The 24,508-nt window shown below is 34.6% G+C and overlaps 1 protein-coding gene across 1 annotated transcript in view; it reads left to right on the forward strand.

Moving 5' to 3' along the window:
• The window catches only part of LOC143250960 (putative cationic amino acid transporter), a 65,936-nt gene that overhangs the window by 36,683 nt on the left and 4,745 nt on the right, over positions 1 to 24,508 (forward strand). The window contains exons 3-10 of the mRNA XM_076502202.1: positions 197 to 350; positions 6,484 to 6,714; positions 7,393 to 7,601; positions 9,454 to 9,612; positions 11,317 to 11,513; positions 16,587 to 16,711; positions 21,325 to 21,964; positions 23,890 to 24,017. Coding sequence (XP_076358317.1) covers positions 197 to 350; positions 6,484 to 6,714; positions 7,393 to 7,601; positions 9,454 to 9,612; positions 11,317 to 11,513; positions 16,587 to 16,711; positions 21,325 to 21,964; positions 23,890 to 24,017 — 1,843 coding nt within the window. The remainder of the gene's footprint in view (positions 1 to 196; positions 351 to 6,483; positions 6,715 to 7,392; positions 7,602 to 9,453; positions 9,613 to 11,316; positions 11,514 to 16,586; positions 16,712 to 21,324; positions 21,965 to 23,889; positions 24,018 to 24,508) is intronic.

Raw genomic sequence — 24,508 nt, forward strand, 5'->3', positions numbered from 1 at the left:
ACGCCCTAATTTTAACCCAGTAAAGAATGGGGAATAGAGACATATGAATTGAATGGTCAGATCTAAATAAGAAGTCCTCATTCGTCGGTATCCCTAAATTCACATTTGTTTGGCCTCCTTTGATTTTAGCAGATTCTTTACTTAGTCGTTATTTATAACTGTTCTTCACTATATTATTATTTCATTCTATCTTCAGAAATGTTTAAGTACTTTGGACCTCACGTCGCTAGGTGTCGGGAGTTGTGTTGGAACAGGCATGTATCTAGTGGTGGGTATGGTTGCTAGAAACGTAGCAGGTCCTGGAATTATTCTTTCATTCATAATCGCTGCTGTAGCCTCATTGTTTTCTGGTATGTATTGCCATTTCTTAACATATTATTGTGTAATATTTAAAATATTGATTAAGTAAAAATTTATACATTGAATTTTATATTTTAAATTACATAATTTATATTAAATTAGCATGTAATTTTAGTAAGTATTGGAAAAAATATTTAAAATTGGAATTACGTGAGAAAGTTATTAAGAATATCATTTTAAGATTTAAAACAACAGCGAAAAGACGATTTATATATTTTTTTCCATGTACGTTTTACGGACAGTTATAAATAATATTATTATTAATGTATGACGAGCGGGTGTTATGCAGAACTCGGTTTTTGTTTGTCTTACAGCAAACTCACATGGGGCTATCGGCTGTGTCCACCGCCGAGAATCGAAGCCCTGGTTTGGAGCGTTGTAAGTCCGTAAACTAACAACCGTTCCATCTGGAGACTACCGAATTTGAACGAGAACTTTGGCTACTAAATTACGTCTTTGACCAATTTTGGTATTAGGCAATGAAGTAAAAAGAAACTGTCAGTGTAGTCAATCAATAGCACAAGCTTGCTTTTCGTTCGTTGTTAAATAGGCTTGACAGAAATTTATATTAAATATGTTTTCAAAACACACACATATATTTATATATATAGATAGATTTAGTATTTTTCTATTCAAGTATTCATTATTACAAATTTCTTTACATTTTTGCTATAAAATGATTAAACTTTATTCCAAGTAGATTTTCAACAGATTTCACTTTAGTCATTTGGCTAAATATATTATCACCAATACGAAATAAGAAAATAGCACAATTTTTCTCATAAACTCCCCTATAAATGCAGTAAATGTAGTAATTGAGCTATAACCTCTAAATTTGTAGACTGGGATAAACTTTAGTTGCGTTGTTCTAAATGCAAAGCTAGACAGTGTGCTATCTGTTCTCTTCTCAACACGGATATCGAAACTAGTTCTGCAAAAACTGCTGAACGTAGCGTAGCGTTTTAGCTTTATATCTGCTTCCCCAGTGGCACAGCGGCATACCTGCAAATTCGTACCGATAGAAACTGGGTTTCGATACTCGTGGCGGGCAAAGCACAAATAGTCCACTGTGTAACTTTGTGTTTAATTCTAAATAAACAAACAAGCTTTATATCCATAACCGCTTTCATTTGCTAATGAGTTTCTTCAATCTGAAAAGAACCTTATTGTGAGCCATGTACTGAACTGGTACTGACTCACGACTTATTTAGGTTTGTGTGAGTTACCGATTTCAGAAATGAACCCTGGCGAGCTCCATGTTAGACTAATTATATGAAAACGATAATACAAGAAGCATTAACATTTGGTACATTTTAGAAGGTATTGATCACTAAAAAAATCAAAATATCTCTTAAAGAAGTAGGTAAAAACAACAATGTATACATAAAATTAGTTATACAGACATAGAGCTTGTGAAGTGCTGCATGATTAAACCTGAGGTCGTAAATTAATTTCAGAACACAGATGCTGTTGTATCCAGGAATCGTACACAGAAAAACTATGACGACGTATTCGCTGTGTACTCTCTCATTATCTGATATAGACTTAAGGCGCTACTTGTCATATTAACCTTTACTACGACAGTTTTTTTCAAATTCAAGAACATATTGGCCAATAAAAAAAAACTTTAACTAAACATTTTATATAATTGTTTTCAGTATAAAGCTGTCAAACTGGCTACCTGCGTTGTGCTTACCTCAGGGATTAAACCATGAATTTTAGCATTATAAGTTCTCGAGTTTGTCTCTGAGCCAAAAGAAAAATAAAGTTTATTGAGATGGATACAAGAGGCAGCAATTAAAACTAAGAAGTAATGGAAATATTTTAAACGATTTATTCCTCGAGGAAAAAAAACTTCTTTATTCCACTAATTAATTGTAACTAACGATCATAAATCGTGAAATAATAGCCTGTTATTCAAATAATTTGTTACGGTCATACATTTCGTGCTTTCGTTGTAACATAATAAATAACTATGTTGTATGCATTGTGCGATAAAATGATGACTTATTTACCAGACAAAATATGTGTGAAATATTATCATATAATATAATACGACCGTTTATTGCTTTCTATGAATGAGACATATTCCAAACTGGCACAGTTACGAAACAAGTGATAGTATAACTAAACTACTGCTTACTTACATTATATATATATATGTGTGTAATCGTTAATAAATTAATTTTCTTTCTAATTTTCTGTGTATTTTTAAAGATCAATATATATACAGTAATTAAAAATAGTGCTTAATACATTAACTTTAAACACTCGACATTACTTTAATTTTTATCCAATGTCTTATCAATATTACAAAAACACAGATCTATCTTTAATTCATTTCTTACTTGAGTGTTATTCAACTGCTTGCTGGGTTTCTATAACATTTATCTTAAAATTGCGCTACAATAATATCTATGTGCAACATGTTTCTTCGTTAACACTGTGTAGAATATCTGCATTTCTCATTTCTAAGTGTGTTTAGGGGTGTTACTTTCACAGTCTTCTTAAAATTCTGATTTTCAGCAACTTCCATGTTTTCACGTGTAATTTTCAGTTTGCTTTTATTTCTATATCGTACAACTTTTATAAGATTTGTATGTTCTCTAATAGATACAATAATTAATTGAACAACAGCTGCTAAAACACGTTCCACAAGTGTGAACGTGACAGAACCCATTCTTCTTTCGTTTCAGTTCTTTTGATGCTACAAATGTTTGGACATTAAAGATCAAAGTTTGATTATTCTCTTCGAGAAGCTCCGTTTTAATGTTGAATTGGTTGTTATGTTTTAGACGTCTTTTGTTTTTACGTTTTTTGATGAAAATAACACGGACATAATCACGCTATTCCATTTTAACCGATATAAATTTCAACAGCACAAAATAAACTTTTTTACTGTAAACTTATTATCTTACTGTGCCTACTGTAGTGTTAGTTTCACTACATTTATGAAAAAAATTGTAATTTCGCTGGACATACAGATATACGCACCAACTCAAACATGTAAGTTTACTGACTTGAAATGAAAACAGTTGACGTCCATTCTACAAAGTTTCATCATGAACACTCTAGCTGAACAATCTATCAAAGAAAACAGTTGATTACAAACACATATCAGCAACTTCCTGACCTCGATTTTATCTGAAATTCGTTCGATAAATACGAAAATAAAATAATATCGTGTTCATTCTTTTTTCTGTTTAAGTGTAACTGGAGATGTACTTGGTATAGTGCTTACCTCTGCACTGCAGCGCTTGTATTCAAATTACAACATAAAAAAAAAAAATGTCCGGATGTCCATCGTTATCAACTGACACGGGCTATTTTGTCAGGATAATGAGAAATAATATTCTGCATACGACCAAGAAGGTTTATAGACCAATAACAGTATGAAAAATCGGTCGCCTTGTCAACATATAAGGATGTTTTGGATCTCTCTGTGAACTCGACCTTCCAAAAACCAATCACTTCTAAGTTCAGTCATAGCTGAAATGTATACAATCTTTCGTCCGGATTTATTCAGCAATTATCAAGAAATCCTGCTGACAAATACACAAACAGTTTGGTTTGGTTTGTTTTGAATTTCGCGCAAAGCTACACAAGGGCTATCTACGCTAATCGTCACTAATTTAGCAGCGTAATACTAAAGGGAAGGCAACTAGTTATCACCACTCACCGCCGGCTCTTGGGCTACTCTTTTACCAACGAATAGTGGAATTGACTGTCATATTATAACGCCCCCACGGCTAAAATGGCGAGCAAAGGGATTCGAACTCGCGACCCTCAGATTACGAGTCGAGTACCTTAACCACCTGGCCATGCCGGGCTCTACACAGTGTGAAAACAAAACCTCTGTCCACCGTTGGTAATAATATGTACGTATAAATATGATCGAGTAAATCAGAGACCACAGAATGTATCTCAGTTTCTGTCTTAAATTTTGTCTTGTTGAATTTGATGATGATAACAAAAATAGCAATTGGTATTTATATACGCTGTCAATGCTTTTGAATTTTTCACAATACACAACAATAATAAACAGTCAATCTGAAGTGTGAAGAATAGTTAAGTTAGAAAATAAAGCTTAAACACGTAATCTAATATTTTAATTTTTTTAACTTGATAGAATTAGACAGCAAATAAGTAAAACTTTTGGCGTGACACATGAGCCTGGTATCATTTGATATTGTCGAATATGTTTCGGGTAAGTAAATAAGGGAAGCTACTTAAGGCTAACGTTCTGTATTTAACAATGGACTATTATATATAGAGATCGTTTTTATGAAGCAAACACCCTTAGTCTTTCGTTATGACGTGAAACCCATTTGAAGTAAAAATATATTCTCCAGGCGGCTGGTATGGGTATTAAAACTTATTAAAATAAAGTAAGAACAACGTTTCGATTTTCTTAGGTCATCTTCAGGTTAATGAAAAACAGCCTGAAAATTACTTAAGAAGTCGAAACGTTGTTTTCTACCTTATTTTAATAAGTTTTAATACCCATACCAGCCGTCTGGAGAATACACTCTTATTCTTTATTGTCAACCGTAAAATAAAGTCAGCCTAAAGTATTGTTAGGTTTCGGTTTCAATATCAGGACTCAAAATGGCATGAAGTATTACAGTAGGCTACTCTTGCTGAAAATGAGTCTTGGTCCGCAAATCACGGATTTCCAACAAAAAGTGTGGAGAAATGATGTTTTATTACGTGATGTATGTCTTACATGACATCGATGAAGCCTTGCAATATCAAAGTTCATCAAAATGTGTCAAAGGTAACATCAAACATCTTTTGTATCATCAAGGTACATTAAGATAACTTGTTACAATGTCAAAAGGCTGAATCAAAGTACAGATGAAATGCCATTCTTGCACGTTTTCAATGGAAACCTGGCGGGCCCGGCATGGCCAAGCGTGTTAAGGCGTTCGACTCGTAATCCGAGGGTCGCGGGTTGGAATCCCGGTCGCACTAAACATGCTCGCCCTTTCAGCCGTGGGGGCGTTATAATGTGACGGTTAATCCCACTATTCATTGGCAGAAGAGTAGCCCAAGAGTTGGCGGTGGGTGGTGATGACTAGCTGCCTTCCCTCTAGTTTTACACTGCTAAATTAGGGACGGCTAGCACAGATAGCCCTCGAGTAGCTTTGCGCGAAATTCAAAAAACAAAAAACAAACCTGTAATGGGTATGCTAATGTCCTTGTGCCAGTACATAAAGTAATATTCCTGTAATAAATCATCGTGCATTGTAGCCAAAAATGATTAAGTAATTCATCAGAACTTCAAAGTGTTTTAATCATCATGTGTCTAGTTTATTATAACAAGCTTATAATTGTTAAAACTAGTGGAAAATCAACTTAGGTTTGCATAAAATTATATATAATATAATTTCAATGCATTTGACTACACTGAACAGTGAAAAAATGTAGGCTAAAAACAAAATACTTTAAGTCAATGAATTCTATATTATCAATACAAATTAAGAACAAAGTTGTTAGCCAATAATAATATCTTAAATAACTATTTTCGTAAGAGAGATTTTCAGCGAAAGTCACGAAATAACAGAAATCCCTAATTTCTGGTTTTTACCAACATGACTTTCTTTAATAAGAGAGGGGCTGTTGAATGTATTCAATCATTCCCCCTTTAAAAGACTGAAAGATAAATCTACCTTCTTGGTTAAAAAATAATCAGATTTACAGTGTCAATAAAAGTAGAAGAACCGGTTTCGAACAACAATGTTGTTTTTGTTTTTTCACACACAATTTTAATTCTTTTAAACACTAAATAATACGTTAATTCTGTTAATTTCAGCTCCAAATTGCATAATTTGTATGATTTTTTACCTACGCTAAAATAATAAAATTCTTCTGTGAAAATAATTTTTTTTCAAGTTTCAGTTTTTTTTAGGGAAACTTTCGTACTGTAACTATCATTAAATCTGGTTTATTCCTTCTAAATATATTTTGTTTTATAGTCTTTATCTTTTAACACACAGTCCGTGAGCCAATCAGATCGAATTTGAAGGACAGGATATTTATTACATGTTTTTCTGTATAATATGTTAATAATATTTAAACTATTAAATGTAAACTATAATGCTTTGCGTTTTCCGTCTTTAGGTGTTTGCTATGCAGAATTTGGAGTCCGAGTTCCACATACAACAGGCTCGGCTTACATGTATAGCTACGTCACCGTTGGAGAGTTTATTGCATTTGTTATTGGCTGGAACATGATATTAGAATATTTGATTGGCACAGCTGCAGTTTCTTGTGCTTTAAGCGCCTGTATAGATGCACTATGCAGTGGTGCAATCAGTAAAATCATGAAAACAAATATTGGAACAATGTTAGGTAAGAGTCATTTTATAGTTATATAAATCGATACATTAACCCTAAATAACTATAAAAAAAACTGTATGTTAAGTTTCCTAACATATAATTTGTTCAAGTTTCAGTTTTTCTTATCGAAATCACTACAAATTCGAGAGATAGGTTTGGTTTGTTTATATATAAAAAAGACAGTTTTACTATTTCCTGCATTTCTTACATTATAAATACATTTCTTTATTATCAAACTTTATAATACAAAAAATCGGCTATTTCAATACAAATATTTTGTTTTTGTTTTTCTAAGTTTTCTTTTTCTTTGAAAAATAAGGCTTAGAATAATCATTTGTCTTTCTTAGAATAATCATTTATCTTTCTTGTTGAATGAAGGTAAATTACCTTCCTAGTCTTGTTTTCTAATACCTTATAACGTTTTATAACAATTTTTAAACTAATGCGAGCCCTCTTTATTTGTTTATTTTTGTTCCTTATACTACGACATAGCAGTCACAACTTTTATTCAATACCACTTAATTATATACATATATATATATATTTTACTTTAGATTGCCGTTGTTACATTTTAAGAAGTAATAAGATACTGACTTACTTTGTTATGTATATTGTTTTACCACAGACTGCTGTCATTATATTTGAAAAAATAATAATATACTGACTTATCCTAATTTGTTGCATGAACAGGACACACACCTGACGTCCTTGCTGCATCTATCACAATACTGATGACAGCGCTCATGGTGGCTGGTGTTAAAAAATCTCTCCTATTTAACAACGTCTTAAACACCTTAAATTTTGCTGTTTGGGTTTTCGTGATGGGAGCCGGATTATTTTACGTTGATACCTCTAACTGGACAGAACATGGCGGGTTCATGCCTTATGGCTGGTCAGGGGTATGTTGGTAATTTCATTTCGTTTATCGAACTTTGTATTGGCAAAATATAACTTCTTTCCACATTTCAATGTGTTTTTAAACCTAACTATGCTTTTTATTAACTTTGAATACGAGAAATGCTAAGACTAATAACAATTCAGCAACAGTTAAAATGTTTACTTTTTTATTTAAACGATACAGCCCCTCAGTGGTATAGCGGTATGTCTGCAGACCCCCAGTGCTACAACCCGGGTGGTAGGTAGAGTACAGGTAACCAATTGTGTAGCTTTGTGTTACTTCAACTAAATTTTCAAATGCTTTAACTGTTATTGTAATTATATTTTGTAGCACAATCTCATCATAACTTGATTATCTAATCCACGAGATGAGATCCTACAAAAATATCACAAACAACATTCTCTTTTAAATATATTAAGTTTACCAATAACTTGTCACTAGTTTCTTTGTTTTTCATGTTTTTATCCTATTCCATTAGAAATTAATTCTGAACAAATTAGAATGATTTCTATGAGTATTCATTCCACAAAACATGTAACCTCTCTCTTCTTGTTTTTATGTTTATAAACCCCCAAATTACCAACTTGTTTGGTGTATTCTGTTTTGAATTTTGCGCAAAGCTACATGAGGGCTATCTCCGCTAGCCGTCCCTAATTTTGCAGTGTAAGACTAGAAGGAAGGTAGCTAGTTATCACCACCTACCGCCAACTTTTGGGCTACTCTTTTACCAACGAATAGTGGGAATGATCGTCACATTATAACGTCCCCACAGCTGAAAGGGCGAGCATGTTTCGTGTGATGGGGATTCGAACCCGCGACCCTCAGATTACGAGTCGAATACCTTAACAAACTGGCCATACCGAGTCCCAACTTGTTTACAAACCATTCACTATTGTTGCTCCAGGTTGAGTAATTTTGTACTGTTCTTTATTGTGTTACACCTCTCAATGTAAATCAGTAAACAAGAGCAGAAGTAATTAGTAGAATTAACTGTAATATTATTGACTTGTTCGTTTATTGTTAAGCTCGAGATACACAATGGCCTATCTGTGCTGTGCCCATCACGAGTATCGAAACTCGGTTTTTAATGGTATAACCCTCCAGACTTAAAGCTAAGCTACTAGATTGCAATACTGGTGTTAATTTTCTTCAATTTGTTCTTTGTTTGTGACAAGTATAATGTGTTTATAACCGACAAAGTCGAGAGCCTACGCTCAAGTTTAAGTAGCATAAATAGTCTAGAAAAATGTATTGAAATGTATCACTGGATCCGTATTACTCTGAGGTTAAATACTAAACTGTAAATGTGAGTTTATTAAATAATCTTAACGTATTTATATCTCAGAACACTGGACAAAAACGACGTGAGCCTGCTCTAGTACATTTAGTGAACCACAAAAATAACTTGTTTGTTTTGGAATTTCGCACAAAGCAACTCGAGGGCTATCTGTGCTAGCCGTCCCTAATTTAGCAGTGTAAGACTAGAGGGAAGGCAGACTAGTCATCACCACCCACCGCCAACTGCCAACTCTTGGGCTACTCTTTTACCAACGAATAGTGGGATTGACCGTTACATTATAACGCCCCCATGACTGGGAGGGCGAGCATGTTTGGCGCGACTCGGGCGCGAACCCGCGACCCTCAGATTATGAAGCGCACGCCTTAACGCGCTAGGCCATACCAGACCCGACAAAAATAACAGTATGGAAAATTTTCTTAGTAATTTGCTTGCACGTTTATAATCAAACATGGGATGCTTTCAAAAATAATCGTATTTTATATTAATTATGTATTTCCATGTCGCAAAGTCCACTTTTAATTATATGTGCGTTTAATTGATGTCATAATCACAGGTACTTGCTGGAGCAGCCACGTGTTTTTATGCGTTCATTGGATTCGATATCATAGCTACTACTGGAGAAGAAGCCAAAAACCCTAAGAAGTCTCTTCCACATGCCATTATTGTCAGTTTATTGATCATTCTAACGGCTTACATCACTTCCAGTGCCATCGTATGTAACAGTTGAGTTCTTTAAGATGTATGTTAGAATACTAAACTTGATCTAGTTAGAAGTAAATATAATGTTAGAATACTAAATTTACCCTACTTAAAGATAAGAATGTATGTTAGAATACTAAACTTAATCCATTTAAAAGTAAATATATATGTTAGAATACTAAATTTAATCTAATTAGAAATAAAAATGTATATTAGAACACTAAGCTTAACCTACTTAAAAGTAAAGATCTATGTCAAAATACTGAATTTATTCTAGTTAGAAGTAATGATGTATATTATAATACTAAACTTATTCGTGTTAGAAGTAAAAACGCATGTTAGAGCACTAAACTTATTCGTGTTAGAAGTAAAAATGTTTATTAGAATACTAAACTTAATCTGCGCAGAAGTGAAGGTATTTGTTATAATACGAAACTAATATATTTAGAAGCAAAAATGTATATCAAAGTATTAAACTTAGTTATTTAGAAGTAAAATGTGTGTTAGAATACTAACGTAATCTACTTAGTAGTGACGTTATATGTTAGAATTTTTTAAAAAAACTTAATTTATTTCAGAACGAACGATGTATGTTATAATACTAAACTTAATCTAGGTTACAAGCTAAACCTTCCCAACTGTACAAATACATCAATCTCTCTCTTTCTGTCTCAAATGTTCAGGCAGGAAAAGTGAAAGAAGTTATACTCTTCTCCTCTCTAACAGTAAAAGTCTTTCAATAAAACGAATCTTCAGAAGAGTTGTCTGAATTTTTGTTGCTTAACTCATTTATAAAGTGGTCTGTTGTGGTCTATTTCTTTCTTTTGTTCCGGACAAGTCATTCTGGTTGACGCACATATGATTTTTAATTATAATACAAAGGTTATATATATAACAATGTAAATATATCTGTCAAAATAAAGCCATTGATAGGCAGTTCTTTTGTGTACGTTTTCTGTTCGTTTCGGGAACACTATTGAGCTATTTTTCAGATTAATGGAGGACATGACACAAAGCCCTAAAACATTGTCTGTTGGAAAACGAGAGAAAAGGACAATTAGAACTTTAAAAAACAATGCCAATCAACTGATTTCATTCCCTAAGCTTATGAACTTATTATAATTTCTTTTCAGACACACTGTGCTGCTATGTTAAGAGTAAAGATAAAGTTTTATTTTGGCACAGTGAAAGATACATTTCTTAATAAAAATGTATCATTCTTTATAGCAGAAGATCATTGTCTTTGTATTTATTCTTAAAGAACTTATTATTTGATAAATATTTAGAGAACCTATGCCTGCATATTCTCTTTTATTTTAGTCTGATATAAAAATTTATTATTCGTTTTAGATATTTAATTGTGTAAAGAACACTATTTACTAATAATTTAAGTGCACGTAAAAGGCAATTTTTAGGATAGTTCAAACACTGCACACAAATAACTTTTTTATCCTTTCTTTTATATTGTATGCTTGATTGTTATCAATGCATTGTACAATAACATTAAAAATTAAATTTTATGCTTCAATATAAAAAATCTTTGTCAGTAAGACACGCTTGTTCATGTAGCTGTAAAAATATTTCGAATAGCAGTTATGCTAGGAATCCAGAGAGTTTGTTTTCTCCCCACGTTTTGAGTTTCCCCAATAACCGAAGCATAGTGTTATTAATCTTTAACATATACAGTTCCTATGGTTGAAAAGTTATAATTTCGCAGGTAACTTTGGCCGTACCTTATGACCAGCTCAACGCAGAGAGTGCGTTGGTGGAGATATTTCAACAACGTGGAGCTACGAATTCCAAACTTATTGTAGCGATTGGAGCGCTAGCGGGTCTGATTGCTAGCATGATTGGTTCAATGTTCCCAATGCCACGAATAGTATATGCTATGGCAAAAGATGGACTGATATTCAGGTTTGCAGTGAAACCTTGTCTTTGTATATTTGATATGTCAAACAATAGCTGAATTGATAAAGTCACTTAAAACATTGAAAATATATTAACTTTATTTGTTAGTATATTCGTCGCATATAGAGTTTAAGTAACTAATCGTCCATATTAAAGCTCATATCTTACTGAAATCCTTGTAAAAGCCAGAATTTAACTGACTTTTTATTAATTAACATAATAAAGCATCAACATTAAATGTCTTTATAAGTATCACATTGGCTCGGCATTGCCAGTTGGTTAAGGCACTCGACCCCTACACCAATGGTCGGAGATTCGAATCCCCGTGGCACCACACATGCTCACTCTTTCAGCCTTGGGAACATTACATTGTGACGATCAATCCTACTATTCGATGGTAAAAGAGTATTCCGAGAGTTGGCAGTAGGTGGTGAAAACTAACTGCCTTCCCGAATGATTAACAAATATTTCTTCTAGAACGGCACACTATTTTTGTAATACACACTAAGCTGAAGAGTTGATGTCCTTTTAATTATGTTTAATAAGCTAACTGTGCCGCATCTAATATTAAATCGGAAAAACCCTTGTTCCCTTTTAGCCGCGGCATAGTGGCTCATAGCTTGACCATGAGTTGTTTTTGGTTTTGGTTTTTCAAGTACAAACTTTTAGCTTTCGCTCGCTATCTCTTGACCGATTGAAGATATAATTACAATTTTGGACTCACGATGTCAAATTCTTTTGATTGATGTATTTGACGGCGCCCATGGTCTCATATATTAAATTTACTCTAATCTTGCTTAAAAGAATTTCGATTTAGGGGTAGGCTGTTAGAGATCGTGATGAGTAATATAATCGAATAGAGTATATTCACTTTCCACACTTGGTATTGATGGCACTCAAAAATATGGCTAAGAAAACGGGGAAAAAGTCTAAGATTAATTTATTCTAATCTAACTTATTCCAATTCAAGTGCCACGCCTGTTGAGGATTTCCTTTTCTTTTTTTCAAACTGTTCTGCAGCGTATTGAACATTGTTGTTTCACTTTGATACAGCCTAATTATTATACTGAGTTTATCTTCAAACAAAATGTAAATAATATATATAATCTAAATGTATTCATAGTAAATTAATTGATAAGCATGAGATTTAAAAATTTATGAAAACAAAGGGAAAATATAGTTTTCAATTCAAAGTTTTGCCATGCGTAGATTAGTGGTTAGCGTATTTCGACTGTGAATCTTGGAGTTGATAGTTCACAGCTTACTGCCACAAACACGCGCTCCACATATTGGGACTATGGGTGCCTCTAAGAGTGATAGTTAAAATCAACAATCGATGCTAAAAGAATTGGTTGTGGGTGTTATTGGCTATCTAACTGCCTTTCTTGTAGTCTATCACCTAAAAACTAGACACGACTAAGCGTAGATCTTTGTGTAGCTTTGTGCAAAATTGTTGAAATAAACAAACACTTCAAATTATTAAAAAACAACATCGTCCAAATAGTGCAGGACACACTTTTCTCAAGACTCCAAACACCGGCCATCCCTATTTCTCGGGCCCGGCATGGCGTGCGACTCGTAATCTGAGGGTGGCGCGTTCGCATCCCCATCGCGCCAAACATGCTCGCCCTTTCAGCCGTGAGAGCGTTATACTGTGACGGTCAATCCCACTATTCGTTGGTTAAAAAGTAGCCCAAGAGTTGGCGGTGGGTAGTGATGACTAGCTGCCTTCCCTCTAGTATTACATTGCTAAATTAGGGACGGCTAGCACAGATAGTCCTCGGGTAGCTTTGTGCGAAATTCAAAACAAACAAACAAATAAATCCTAGTTTTGTTCACATGAATTCAGATACTACAGATTAATATGTCTTATCTCAGACAGCAAAATACCAAGAACCTGTATTTAACATTTACTTACGTTTAATATTAAGAAAAGTGCATTTATTTGAAGTTTTATCCATACGTGGTTAAATCGGGAGTTTTCATCTTGCCTAAGAAAGTTGGGCGAAAGATAAACAAAATATCGATAAATTTCATGCCAGAAACAATTTTTTACTTTATAATTTAGCCTGCTTTAAATTTATTTTTTGCACTTTTACAGAACAAAATTTTAAATAATACCAAATGAAATCATAGGTTCGTGTTGATTAAGTTTATTATATTTTCACGTATTATAATCAGACAAGTCTCTGATTTATTATAATACGTATGTTACATATTACTATTTTAAATTGCCAGAAATATCAATTTGAATTTAAACGTTAATAAACTGTTAATATCTATCAAATTTATATCTGCCAACGAGATTCATACACAGAATTTTCTTTTTTAACATAGTTATATTTTAATATACAGTTGTTGTTGTTTTGAATTAAGTACAAAGCTGCACCATGGGCTATCTGTGCTCTGCCCACCACGGGTATCGAAACCCGGTTTTAAGCGATGTAAGTCCGCAGACATATCGCTGAGCCACTGAGGGGGGATTAATTTACAAGCATAAAAACAATAAACTTATGATAACGGTTATTACCAATAGTTATTAGAAATACCGGTTTATGTACAAGAGTTTTACAAATTTACAAAGAATACTGAGTCTCATATCCGCTCTAAAGCTGAATATTTAATCGATGATCCAGGTCTACAGCGAGCAAATTAAAGCTGAGTTGATACACGGCTGGCCAAAATCTTAAGGCCAATGAACATAAAGAAAAAAATATGCATTTTGCATTGTTAGACTCAACTACTTATTTGAGTTGAACTTCGAAAGATGAAAATAAGAAAAGGAAAAATAAAAATAAAAAACTTATTTAATAGGGAAAATGTGAACACCATGAAATTAGCCTAAATAACAGCTGGTCAAAGTTAAAAACCATACCAAAAAGAAGTTCTAAACAGGGTAGGAAATGTCCAACAAGAGGTCTCTGTAATGAGTTGCACGACCGTCATTGCGAATAACTTCAAACATTCACTTTGGCATGGTCGATATAAGCGTTTGCAGAAGGCTTGCTGGAATGTTATTCCAAGTGGTGAAGATGGCATCACGAAGATCATGCACTGTTTGTAATTGACGTCCATTTCTATAAACTTCTCTTGCCATCCACCCCCAAACATTTTCAATGGGGTTCAGTTTGGGCGAACACGCTGGACGGTCCAAAAGAATCACGTTATTCGCCATGAAAAAGTCCTTTGTCCTGTGAGCATTGTGGATTGCAGTGTTGTCCTGCTGAAAGATCCAGTCATTTCCACACAAGCGAGGGCCTTCAGTCAATAAGGATACCCTCTCCAACATGCTAATGTAGCCAGCTGCTGTTTGATGCCCCTGTATAACCTGAAGCTCCATTGTTTCATGGGAGGAGAAAGCATCCCAGATCATGATGGAACCTCCTCCACTGTGTCGTGTAGAAAATGTTTCCGGTGGGATATCCTTATCATGCCAGTAACATTGGAAGCCATCTGGACCATCCATATTAAATTTTTTTACATCAGAGAACAAAACCACTTTTCTACGTTCCATGTTTGGTGCTTCTCAACAAAGTTTAACCGAGCTATTTCGTGATGTGGAAGGAGGCGTGGCCTTTGAAGACGTTTACGGTTTTTAAAGCCTTTCTCTCGTAGATACCGTCTTATTGTTCTTGAACTGCATTCTGCGTTCGTAAGGGCCTTAATCTAGTTCGACGATCCGCTGGTGTCTTGCCGGACAACCCGTCGAATCCTCCTACTCAATGTTGGCGAAATTTTCTTGAGCCGACCAATTGAAATTCTCGTTCCGCATCCCTCAGGGTCTTTTAAGAAATTTGCAATAGCAGTTTTATTACACCCATTCTCACCAGCGATAGCACGTTGAGAGAGACCTTGCTTTCACAGTTCAACAATTCTGCCACGTTCAAACTCTGTCAACGTTTTAGCCTTTGCCATGTTTTTACCCAATGTAGCACAGGAAATGTCAGTGGGAGATGTTGACAACGCTTATGCTTGAACACAGATGACTATATTTCATTACGTGTTTACCGATTAACTTTTCGTTTCAGTATGGTCTTAAACTTTTGACCAGCCAGTATTTAGGCTAATTTCATAATGTTCACATTTTCCCTATTAAATGCTAAAAAAAGGTTTTTTATTTTTTCCCCTTTTTTATTTTCATTTTTCGAAGCTCTACTCAAACAAATGGTTGAGTCTAACAACGCAAAATGCATAGTTTTTCTTTACGTTCATTGGCCTTAAGATTTTGGCCAGCAGTGTATCTATGTACCTTGTTGAGCTAGCTAGCCCCGTCACACCAAACATGCTCGCCTTTTCAGCCGTGGTGCGTTATAATGCGACGGCTTTATTCGTTGATAAAAGAGTAGCCCAAGACTCGGTCGTTGGTGGTGGTGACTAGCTGCCTTTCTTCTAGTCTTACACTGCTAAATTAGGTTTGGCTAGTACATATAGCCCTCGTGTAGCTTTGCACGAAATTTACAAACAAACAAACTAGCTAGCTAGTTTGGTTGATCTCACACCGGTTACTACTTCATTTTTCACTAAGGGAGATATTTAATGTCCTCGTAGAAATAATAACTTTCAAAGTTATTCACTAAAGTTCAACTGCTTGTAATGTTCGAAATCTATAAACTTTCTTGGTCCAACTCTGTAGTTTTCCGATTAGTAAGCGTTAATCACAATTATAGCTTCCGAGGTCTACAACGTACTAACTGTAGCCATCCAGGAATAACAATCTCTTCAGTCTCTCGGCTAATTGCATTTTATAGGAATCACGCGAATTTGTAGACATTTTGATCAAAAATCAACACTTTCGTCAAAAAGTGTTGTTGATTTTTTATTCAAAAGCATTCTACAAATTTCAAGAACAGGCGGGATTTGCGCAATACAGTCAAGAATATATGTTACATTCACAAAAGAAAACTATACAGAAACAAGTGTAGACAATAAAATAAATGTACAACAGTAAACCTGTTGTATATTTCAAAGTTGGCGGATTCAATCTTCTTTTGTAATTTTATAGATAAGATAGAGAACAAAGCGTATATGTCTATTCTATACAAAATACTGTGATAATCAGTACCTTTCACTTTTTTTCAGATCTCTTGCTAGAGTCTGGTCCTTAACTGGCACCCCAGCAGTTGCAACTTGTATATTAGGCCTTTTCACAGCCGTTGTGGCTTTGGTAGTAAGCCTCGAGGTCCTTGTAGAAATGATGTCTATTGGTAGGTTTTAATTCTACATAAGATCCTTTGTTATAATAATTCATATTGGCAATAAAAAAATCTAAGTTATGTTTCTATAAATACTGTTGTTGTGCATAACAAGTAAAGAAAATAAGAAAGTAAACAATCATCGAACATCTTTATGGATTACGTGCTATCTTATGTATTAAAGATCAGCAATAATTACTACCTTTATATACACGTTATTTATAACACTGAGAGCTTACCACATAATGTAATATTCTCTACAACTTCCAAGTTCACATTTAGGTGTTATTTTATAAAGTTAGGATGAATTAATATTCTGATGTTCTTTTGTGAAGTTAGGGTAAATTCATGTTCAGATATTATTTTGTGAGGTTAGGGTAAATTCATATTCAGATGTTGTTCTGTGAGGTTAGGATAAATTCATATTCAGATGTTATTTCAAGAGGTTAGGGAAAATTCATATTCAGATGTTGTTCTGTGAGGTTAGGATAAATCCATATTCAGATGTTGTTTTGTAGGATTACGGTACATGATAAAATGTTAGTTTGTGAGGTGAGGGTATATTCATATTCACGTATTATTTTGTGACGTGAAGATAAGCTCATTTTCAAGAGTTATTTTGTGAGATTAGAATAAGTTCATATTCTTGAAATATTAATAAACACTTATTAACGCTATTCATTTTCATGCGATAGCAGCAAAATAACGCAGTATACTTAGTCAACAATTAGCTTTAAAGGTTAATTGAGGAAAGGACGAATAAGATTAGCCTCCTTTCTCCACCCTCTGCATGTGGACGCTTTAACTGGAAAATTTACTATCTTAAGCCTTTCACGAAAACAAGTTATTTTCTCCCAAGCATGGCATGGCCAAGTGTGTTAAGGCGTTCGATTCGTAATCCGAGAGTCATGGGTTCGAATCCCGGTTGCACTAAACATCCTTCCCCTTTCAGCCATCGGGGCGTTATAGTGTGACGGTTACTCCCCCTATTCGTTGGTAAAAGAGTAGCCCAAGAATTAAGGACGTCTAGCGCAGATAGCCCTCGAATAGTTTTGCACGAAATTCAAAACAAACAATTTTTTGCACATTTTGAAAAAGGTAATCATTAAATGTGTGTTTACGGTTATGAGCCGACCAAATGTGTATTATCTGAGAAGAGTAACATTTAACCCAACTCAATTTCGTGTAATGTCCTGCAAAAATAAAACAGTTAAATTCCATACTGCAACACTCAGCGTCTAACTTCACCGCTGGCGATGCAGATAAGTTATCCCGACAATTACTACGACTGTCTTGTCGCTCTCAAACAGGAGCGTGCATCTTGCTTGCCCCCCATACCTCTATAAACACGCACTCAGTCATTTTTAGAAGTGTAACGCTTTTTATTTCTACGCATATGATACGTGAAAGTGTACTGATATAGTGTATATATATGGTGTGTGTACTTAATAAAACATGCATGTTATTAACGTGTCCCGCCCCGATGGTGGTCAAATCGAAATTCCTGCGCACGGCACCCGTCTCACATCTAAGTAAATCCTTAAAAAAAACACTGGAATTATTTTTATGAATGCACCACGAAAACATGGCACTGCATTAGTAAGCACAATGTAATCTTAACGTATCATGCGTGGCATTTTAGTGGTAAATCCTCAAGGAAGTAATTCAATCTTTATATGACGTGTTTTTCATCTTTTAGTGTAAAATCGAATGTTGTGGAATTAGCAGATTACAACAGTATAGTGTCTAGTACTTGGTTGGCCTAAAAACGTAGTGCATGAAAATAATAATTTTATTCTGTCGTATGTCAAAGAAACGATGAGATTTGAACTCAAATTGCTTTGTTACTTTTATTTTTACAGGTTTCTTAACTTCAACTTCCCATGTTACTCTCTAGAAAATCATTCAATAGGAATAGAGAACTAAAAACCTTTATGAGATTTACACTACATTTGCCTTAAAAATAATGACAATAGATTAAAAATAAATAAATAATTAAACCCACACGCGTCCTGAACATAAGAGGTACCTTTTAAAAACAAAAATCTGCTTTGTAAAACTATATAGATACATATAGACTTGGCTTGGGTGAAACGTTTAACACAGATGGTTTATTTATTTGTTTACTCTTAAGCATGAAATTACACAATTGGCTATCTGTGTTTGACTCACCACGATTGTGGACCCTCACGCGTCTCGACGACCCCCTGAGAGACAAAGGTATAAAAAAAAGGAGCAGTTTTCCGAAAAAAATAAAAAAAATTCGAACAATTGCAAATCATAAAAAGTATACTAAAAATAGTAATTTTAACAGGCCGTTAATCTTTACGTCTATATTACCTCCTAGGATATTCAGATTGTCTCTATCAAATTCTGACCCGAAACCCCTCAGTGGTCCAACGCTAAGTCAGCGCATTTCCAACGCTGTAATCTGTGTTTCGATACAGATAACCCATTATGTAGCTTTGTGCTTAATTACAAACAACAACAACCAGACAAAATTTAACATATAGTTTTGACAATATTTCTATGTACTTTAATTATTTTATACCCTATCGCCTATAAGATTTCTTTACCTCTTGTCTTTCTTAGAAAAATAATTATAATAGTGTATAATATTACCATAATAAAAACTTCAAATTATCCTCCTTGTGAGGCCTACAAAGTTAAAATTCGAAGTTCATGCCTAGCGGCAGATACACGTTGTAGATAGCCCGCCCCTAGTGGCACAGCTACATGTTTGCGGGCCTACAACGCTGGAAAACAGATGTAGCTGTGTGGTTAACTTCAAACAACGACAGGTAGACCACTGTGCAACTTGGTAATACAACACTTTTAAATTATGCAAGAAATGCTTACTTTATTTACATCCTTACTTTTGTTACAACTGTAGGAGGTATAGTTTTTACTCCTGTATGTGTGTGAACAGTAAACTCGAAAAGGTTCTTATAATTGATTACATTTAATATCCCTAACTGATTTGCTTTGATTGAATGTACGTTGGGGGTAAAGGTCGCACTGGAGGTCAACCACATAACTTGAAAATTTGTTATTTGATTTTAATCAAATTTAGTATAACAGTTGATTGGCTCCCAACGAAATGATTAACTCGAGGCCACACTCAATGTCAGGAACTTTCATTTTAATAAGAGCGAGCTGAGATTTTAAAATAGGTTAAAACTCGGGAACAAACTGATACAGAAAGAGAACCTTGACACCATGATCTACTTTTTGAGGATGAGGAATTTTTTATGTATATTCTAGGTTCGTCACTACCAAAGACATAAACAGTGTAGGTGAGGGTTGCAGTCTGTTGATTTATTGATGGGCTATCTATGCTATGCCCACTTTCTGAGCGACCGGGCGAGGTGAAAATGTATTCTCCTTGTGGCTATCTAGATGAAACTACACAGTTAATACAAAATAAACATCATAACAGCTTCAAGTGGGAAAACTGAAACATTTTAGTGAGGGGTTAAAGTCATCTTTCATTCGCTAGATAAACTTCTTCTAGATACGTTAGACAAAACAAAAAATACACTTTGTATTTTTTATTTTTACCAAATTATAAACAAGTCGTTGTGCTGTTGACTGTTTGCTTTTTCTTTAGTCTACTAATTTCAAACTAAAAATGGCTACAGCGTTCGACTCGAAATCTGAGGGTCGTGGGTTGGAATCCCCGTCGCACCAAACATGCTCGCCCTTTCCGCCGTGGGGTCGTATTAATGTGGCGGTCAATCCCACTATTCATTGGCGGTGGGTGGTGATGACTAGCTGCCTTTCCTCTAGTCTTACGCTGCTAAATTAGACAGCTAGTGCAGATAGCCCTCGTGTAGCTTTGTGTGAAATTAAAAAAAAAAAACACGAAAATATTCTAATAGCTAAACACATTTTCTAAAGTCGAACCATCTGTGAAGGATTAAGAAAAAATATATTGGACATCTCTGTGTATATAACAGTATACTGTTGTGTGAGAGTGAACGAACATCGAACCAGTACATTAACAAAATACCTGTGTTTATTTCTGACGTGCTGACTAAAACAGCAGTTTGAACAACTGACGTCATTTTATGTCAGGAATTTTAAGTTTTACTTGATAACACTTATAAAAAGAGAAAAGAAATAAATTTGTTTTTGTTTAAGGAGAATTCACGAGTTTTTAAAGGAAAACTAATAATTAATTTAACTTAGGCAAATATATAAAAAGCATAACACTTTTGAATTTGACATAGTTTTTTTTATTATATTCCACACTAACTTTCATTTCACAGAACACGTGATCCATCAATATAACACACTTAAACCCAAATCTTAATTGTTGGATATTTATTTTAATTGGAAATATTGTAAAATTATTTGTTATATTCGTACTTAGGATAACAATGATTAAGACAGAAACATTTATATATATATATAACTGGTAGAAGTTGAGTGTTTCATGGTTCACGACTCGCTACCATAAAAATCCAATCTGCACTTAGTGGCCGCTGGTGCTACTTGCCATCGATACAATCCAATAGTTCAAATTACGCCAATACACCAATAGCTTTTTTGTAGCACTGTACGAATTGCTAAAAGCAGACAAAACAACTGATGGTGAACTTTCTAACAAATATTTTCTGCAGGTACACTAATGGCTTATACACTGGTGTCTAGTTGCGTCCTCATTCTTCGTTATCAGCCACAAACCACGACCTTGGTCGAGCTACTTCCTCAGTCTATACGTTCTGCGTGTCCAACACCATCTAGGGATTTTCCTAGTCCATTTAATGGATACCAAAAAACAGTTCACGCCAAACGAACTAATCGTGTCGAATCATCTGACAGTGAAGATTCTTTGGGTAACCTTCCCGATCCAACTTCTTCCGCTCTCTACAACAGAGTACAGGGTGATAGAGATCATCTTGTAGATAACAACAGTTCTAACCCTATCTCTCATTACGGTAGCTCAGATATCCTCACAAGCGAGCCAGGTGCTCTCAAATCAAAACTGAAAAGGTGGATTATAGAAAAACACGACAAATTTATGACCCGTCTTTTCCCATATGACTGGACCGTTCGAAAGCCTGCATCTTCAGATTCGGGGATGTTTGTAATGAAAATTGTTGGGCTTTTGTACCTATTCATTGTTACTTTGGACCTGATCGTAGTCTACGCCATGGCACCTCTAGAATCTGGAAGTCCTGTTGCCGTTTTCTTTTTCGTGGCATGCCTTCTAGGAATCACCAGTTGTCTCATAACCATCACTCTTCAACCCCAAAATAGGTATGTAGTTCGTCTCTTCTACAACCACCACAGTTAATACATAAAGAATACACCTCTGTCGTTAGCGTAAGTTATATAAGCTCTTCTCTGAGTGTGACAATTAGAATGTTTAAAAGTGTAATTAGTATTTACATGATCGCATTAAATATTGGATCAGTTACATGTGTAAATTTCTCTCAGATACTTAAGTTATTGTTCTCTCCCGAGAACACTTTAAAATATTTTATTGTAATTCACACACGTTATCCTTCTCCTTTTTTTTTTTTTGCTAAGATGCGTATAATCTTTAGAATAGTGGATCTGTGACAATAACTTACACTGCCTGGGCAAAGACTGATAAACCAACTGCTTTTTGTCAGAAAATAAACTTCAAAATCCAAGCTTTTTCAGAAAGTGGACTTCTCTTAATCTAGAACATTTTTCTCCGAACGCGTTTTGGAGTCCGTCAACAATTTATTTATAATGTCGCTATTTCAATAGCATGTGACTTTATACTATTCTGATTACGTAAGAATCTGTTTTTACGCGTACGCATGATTTTATGTCAGTTGTTACCAGTTTGCCAAAATCCTGTATATTAGGGGCAGTGGCATAAGTATGCCCCCGCAACTGATGGGGGATCCGAATCATAACTGCAATTACAGGGGAATAAATCTAGTGGGCCCAATTACCTTGTGTGCAGGGGGGGAAGTTATCTTTTCTAGTCACGCTACGGATTATAGAGTCTTCTTTCTTCAGAAAGAAACATTGAAAGGTGTGTGGAGAATAATTCTGAGTTGAAAATTTTATCAGCTTTAGATATTTTCCTTCTTTTCGTCAACTCTCCTCCCAAACAACACTAAAATTACGATGGATACAACAGACAGCCCAATGTATCTTTCAGTAAGAACAGAATTAACTGTTGGTTAAACAATACAAAAGAAGAAACTGAAATTAATTCATTTCGTCTGGCACACAACATTTTTTCCATATGGCACTGGCTCGAAATGGCCAGGTGGTTAAGGCGCTCGACTGGTAATCTGAGAATCACGGGTTCAAATCCCCGTCGCATTAAATATGGTCGCCCTTTCAGCCATGAGGGCATAATAATGTTTCTGTCATTCCCACTATCTGTTGGTAAAAGAGTAGCCAGAGAGTTAATGGGTTGTGATGACTAGCTGCTTTCCCTCTGGTCTTACACTGCTAAAGTAGGGACGGCTAACATAGATAGCTCTCGTGTAGCTTTGCGCGAAATTCAAAAACAAACAAACCATGTGGCACGTAGCAGTTCCTATTTGTTTACAACCCACAGTGAGATGAGCTGGATTAATAACAACGGGAGCCCTGAATAGCAGGTCTTGTCCCCTCCCTGATAGCTACTGTGCAACTGTTATATTAAATATTTATTATTTTAGGGTAGTACAGTGCTATCCTATCTGTAACGTGGATTATTTATAGCCAAACAATTTCTCAAAAAGGGTGGAGGTATGATAGTTACAATAAGATCATTAGGACCAGTAAACTGTAAAGAAAATATTATTATTGTTATTAAATCATTACAGTAGATTTGAGTACCTAGGGCCCTTACAAAAAGTTAACCACCGATTGTAAGATAAGAACTTTCCTTCTTCCTAAAACAATGGATATTTGCTGATCTGGAAAAGTTGTACAAAAACTTGCTAGTAATTTATATTATTATTGCTTTTTGCTTTGATTTTTAAATTTGTATATTTTAGAGAAATTTCTGTCAGGTTCAAGGTTTGTTGTTATTTTTATCACTTACAGAAAAAGACTCTGGCTGTCAAACAATAATATTATTCAACCAATAAGATTTCAGATTTTATCAATGTCCTTTTCGAGTCACGTTCTGTTGTGTCTGGTTGTTAAGACTGTCGGTCTGTTTCGAAATGAGAATAAACTGAGAAATTTTAACGTTTGCACTTTAGATGTGACTTGAAATTCAAAGCACCTGGTGTACCTTTTGTGCCAGCAATTGCAGTCATTATCAACATCTACCTGATCCTCAAGTTGTCCATTCTGACACTAGTCAGATTTGTAATCTGGATGGTGTTAGGTAAGAATGAAAGACTATATGTAGCTTTAACTGTTAATTATAGAATCCTTTTTAGTGTTACTAAAAAACAGTGGCGGCGTCAGGATATTTTCGTTGGGGCTGAAGTAAACTGTGGAGGGGCTTCCCAAAATGCCATCAATATGAAGTATGGATGGTAAATTATAATAATGTAAATACCAAGGTACATTTCAGAAAGGTGTGCTATTTTGAACTGCGTTTTCAATGCAGTTTTCATTGGAAACTCATACTCTGATTAATAATTCATTATTACAAATTAGAAATAATCTGTTTATGAAAATATGCGTATATGTAAAAGAGGAAGCTCACCTAAATTCCACCCAAGGTAATACATGATAATAAAGAAAATCAAGATTAGCTTAGATTGAATATTTAATACACCATTAACAGTAAAGCTACAAATCAAAGAAATATAACATAAAGACATAGTTTACATAGCAGAAACGAATTATCCCATGTGAAGTTAATACACT

This window comes from Tachypleus tridentatus, chromosome 1 (assembly GCF_004210375.1).
Source record: "Tachypleus tridentatus isolate NWPU-2018 chromosome 1, ASM421037v1, whole genome shotgun sequence".
Lineage (NCBI taxonomy): Eukaryota > Metazoa > Arthropoda > Merostomata > Xiphosura > Limulidae > Tachypleus > Tachypleus tridentatus.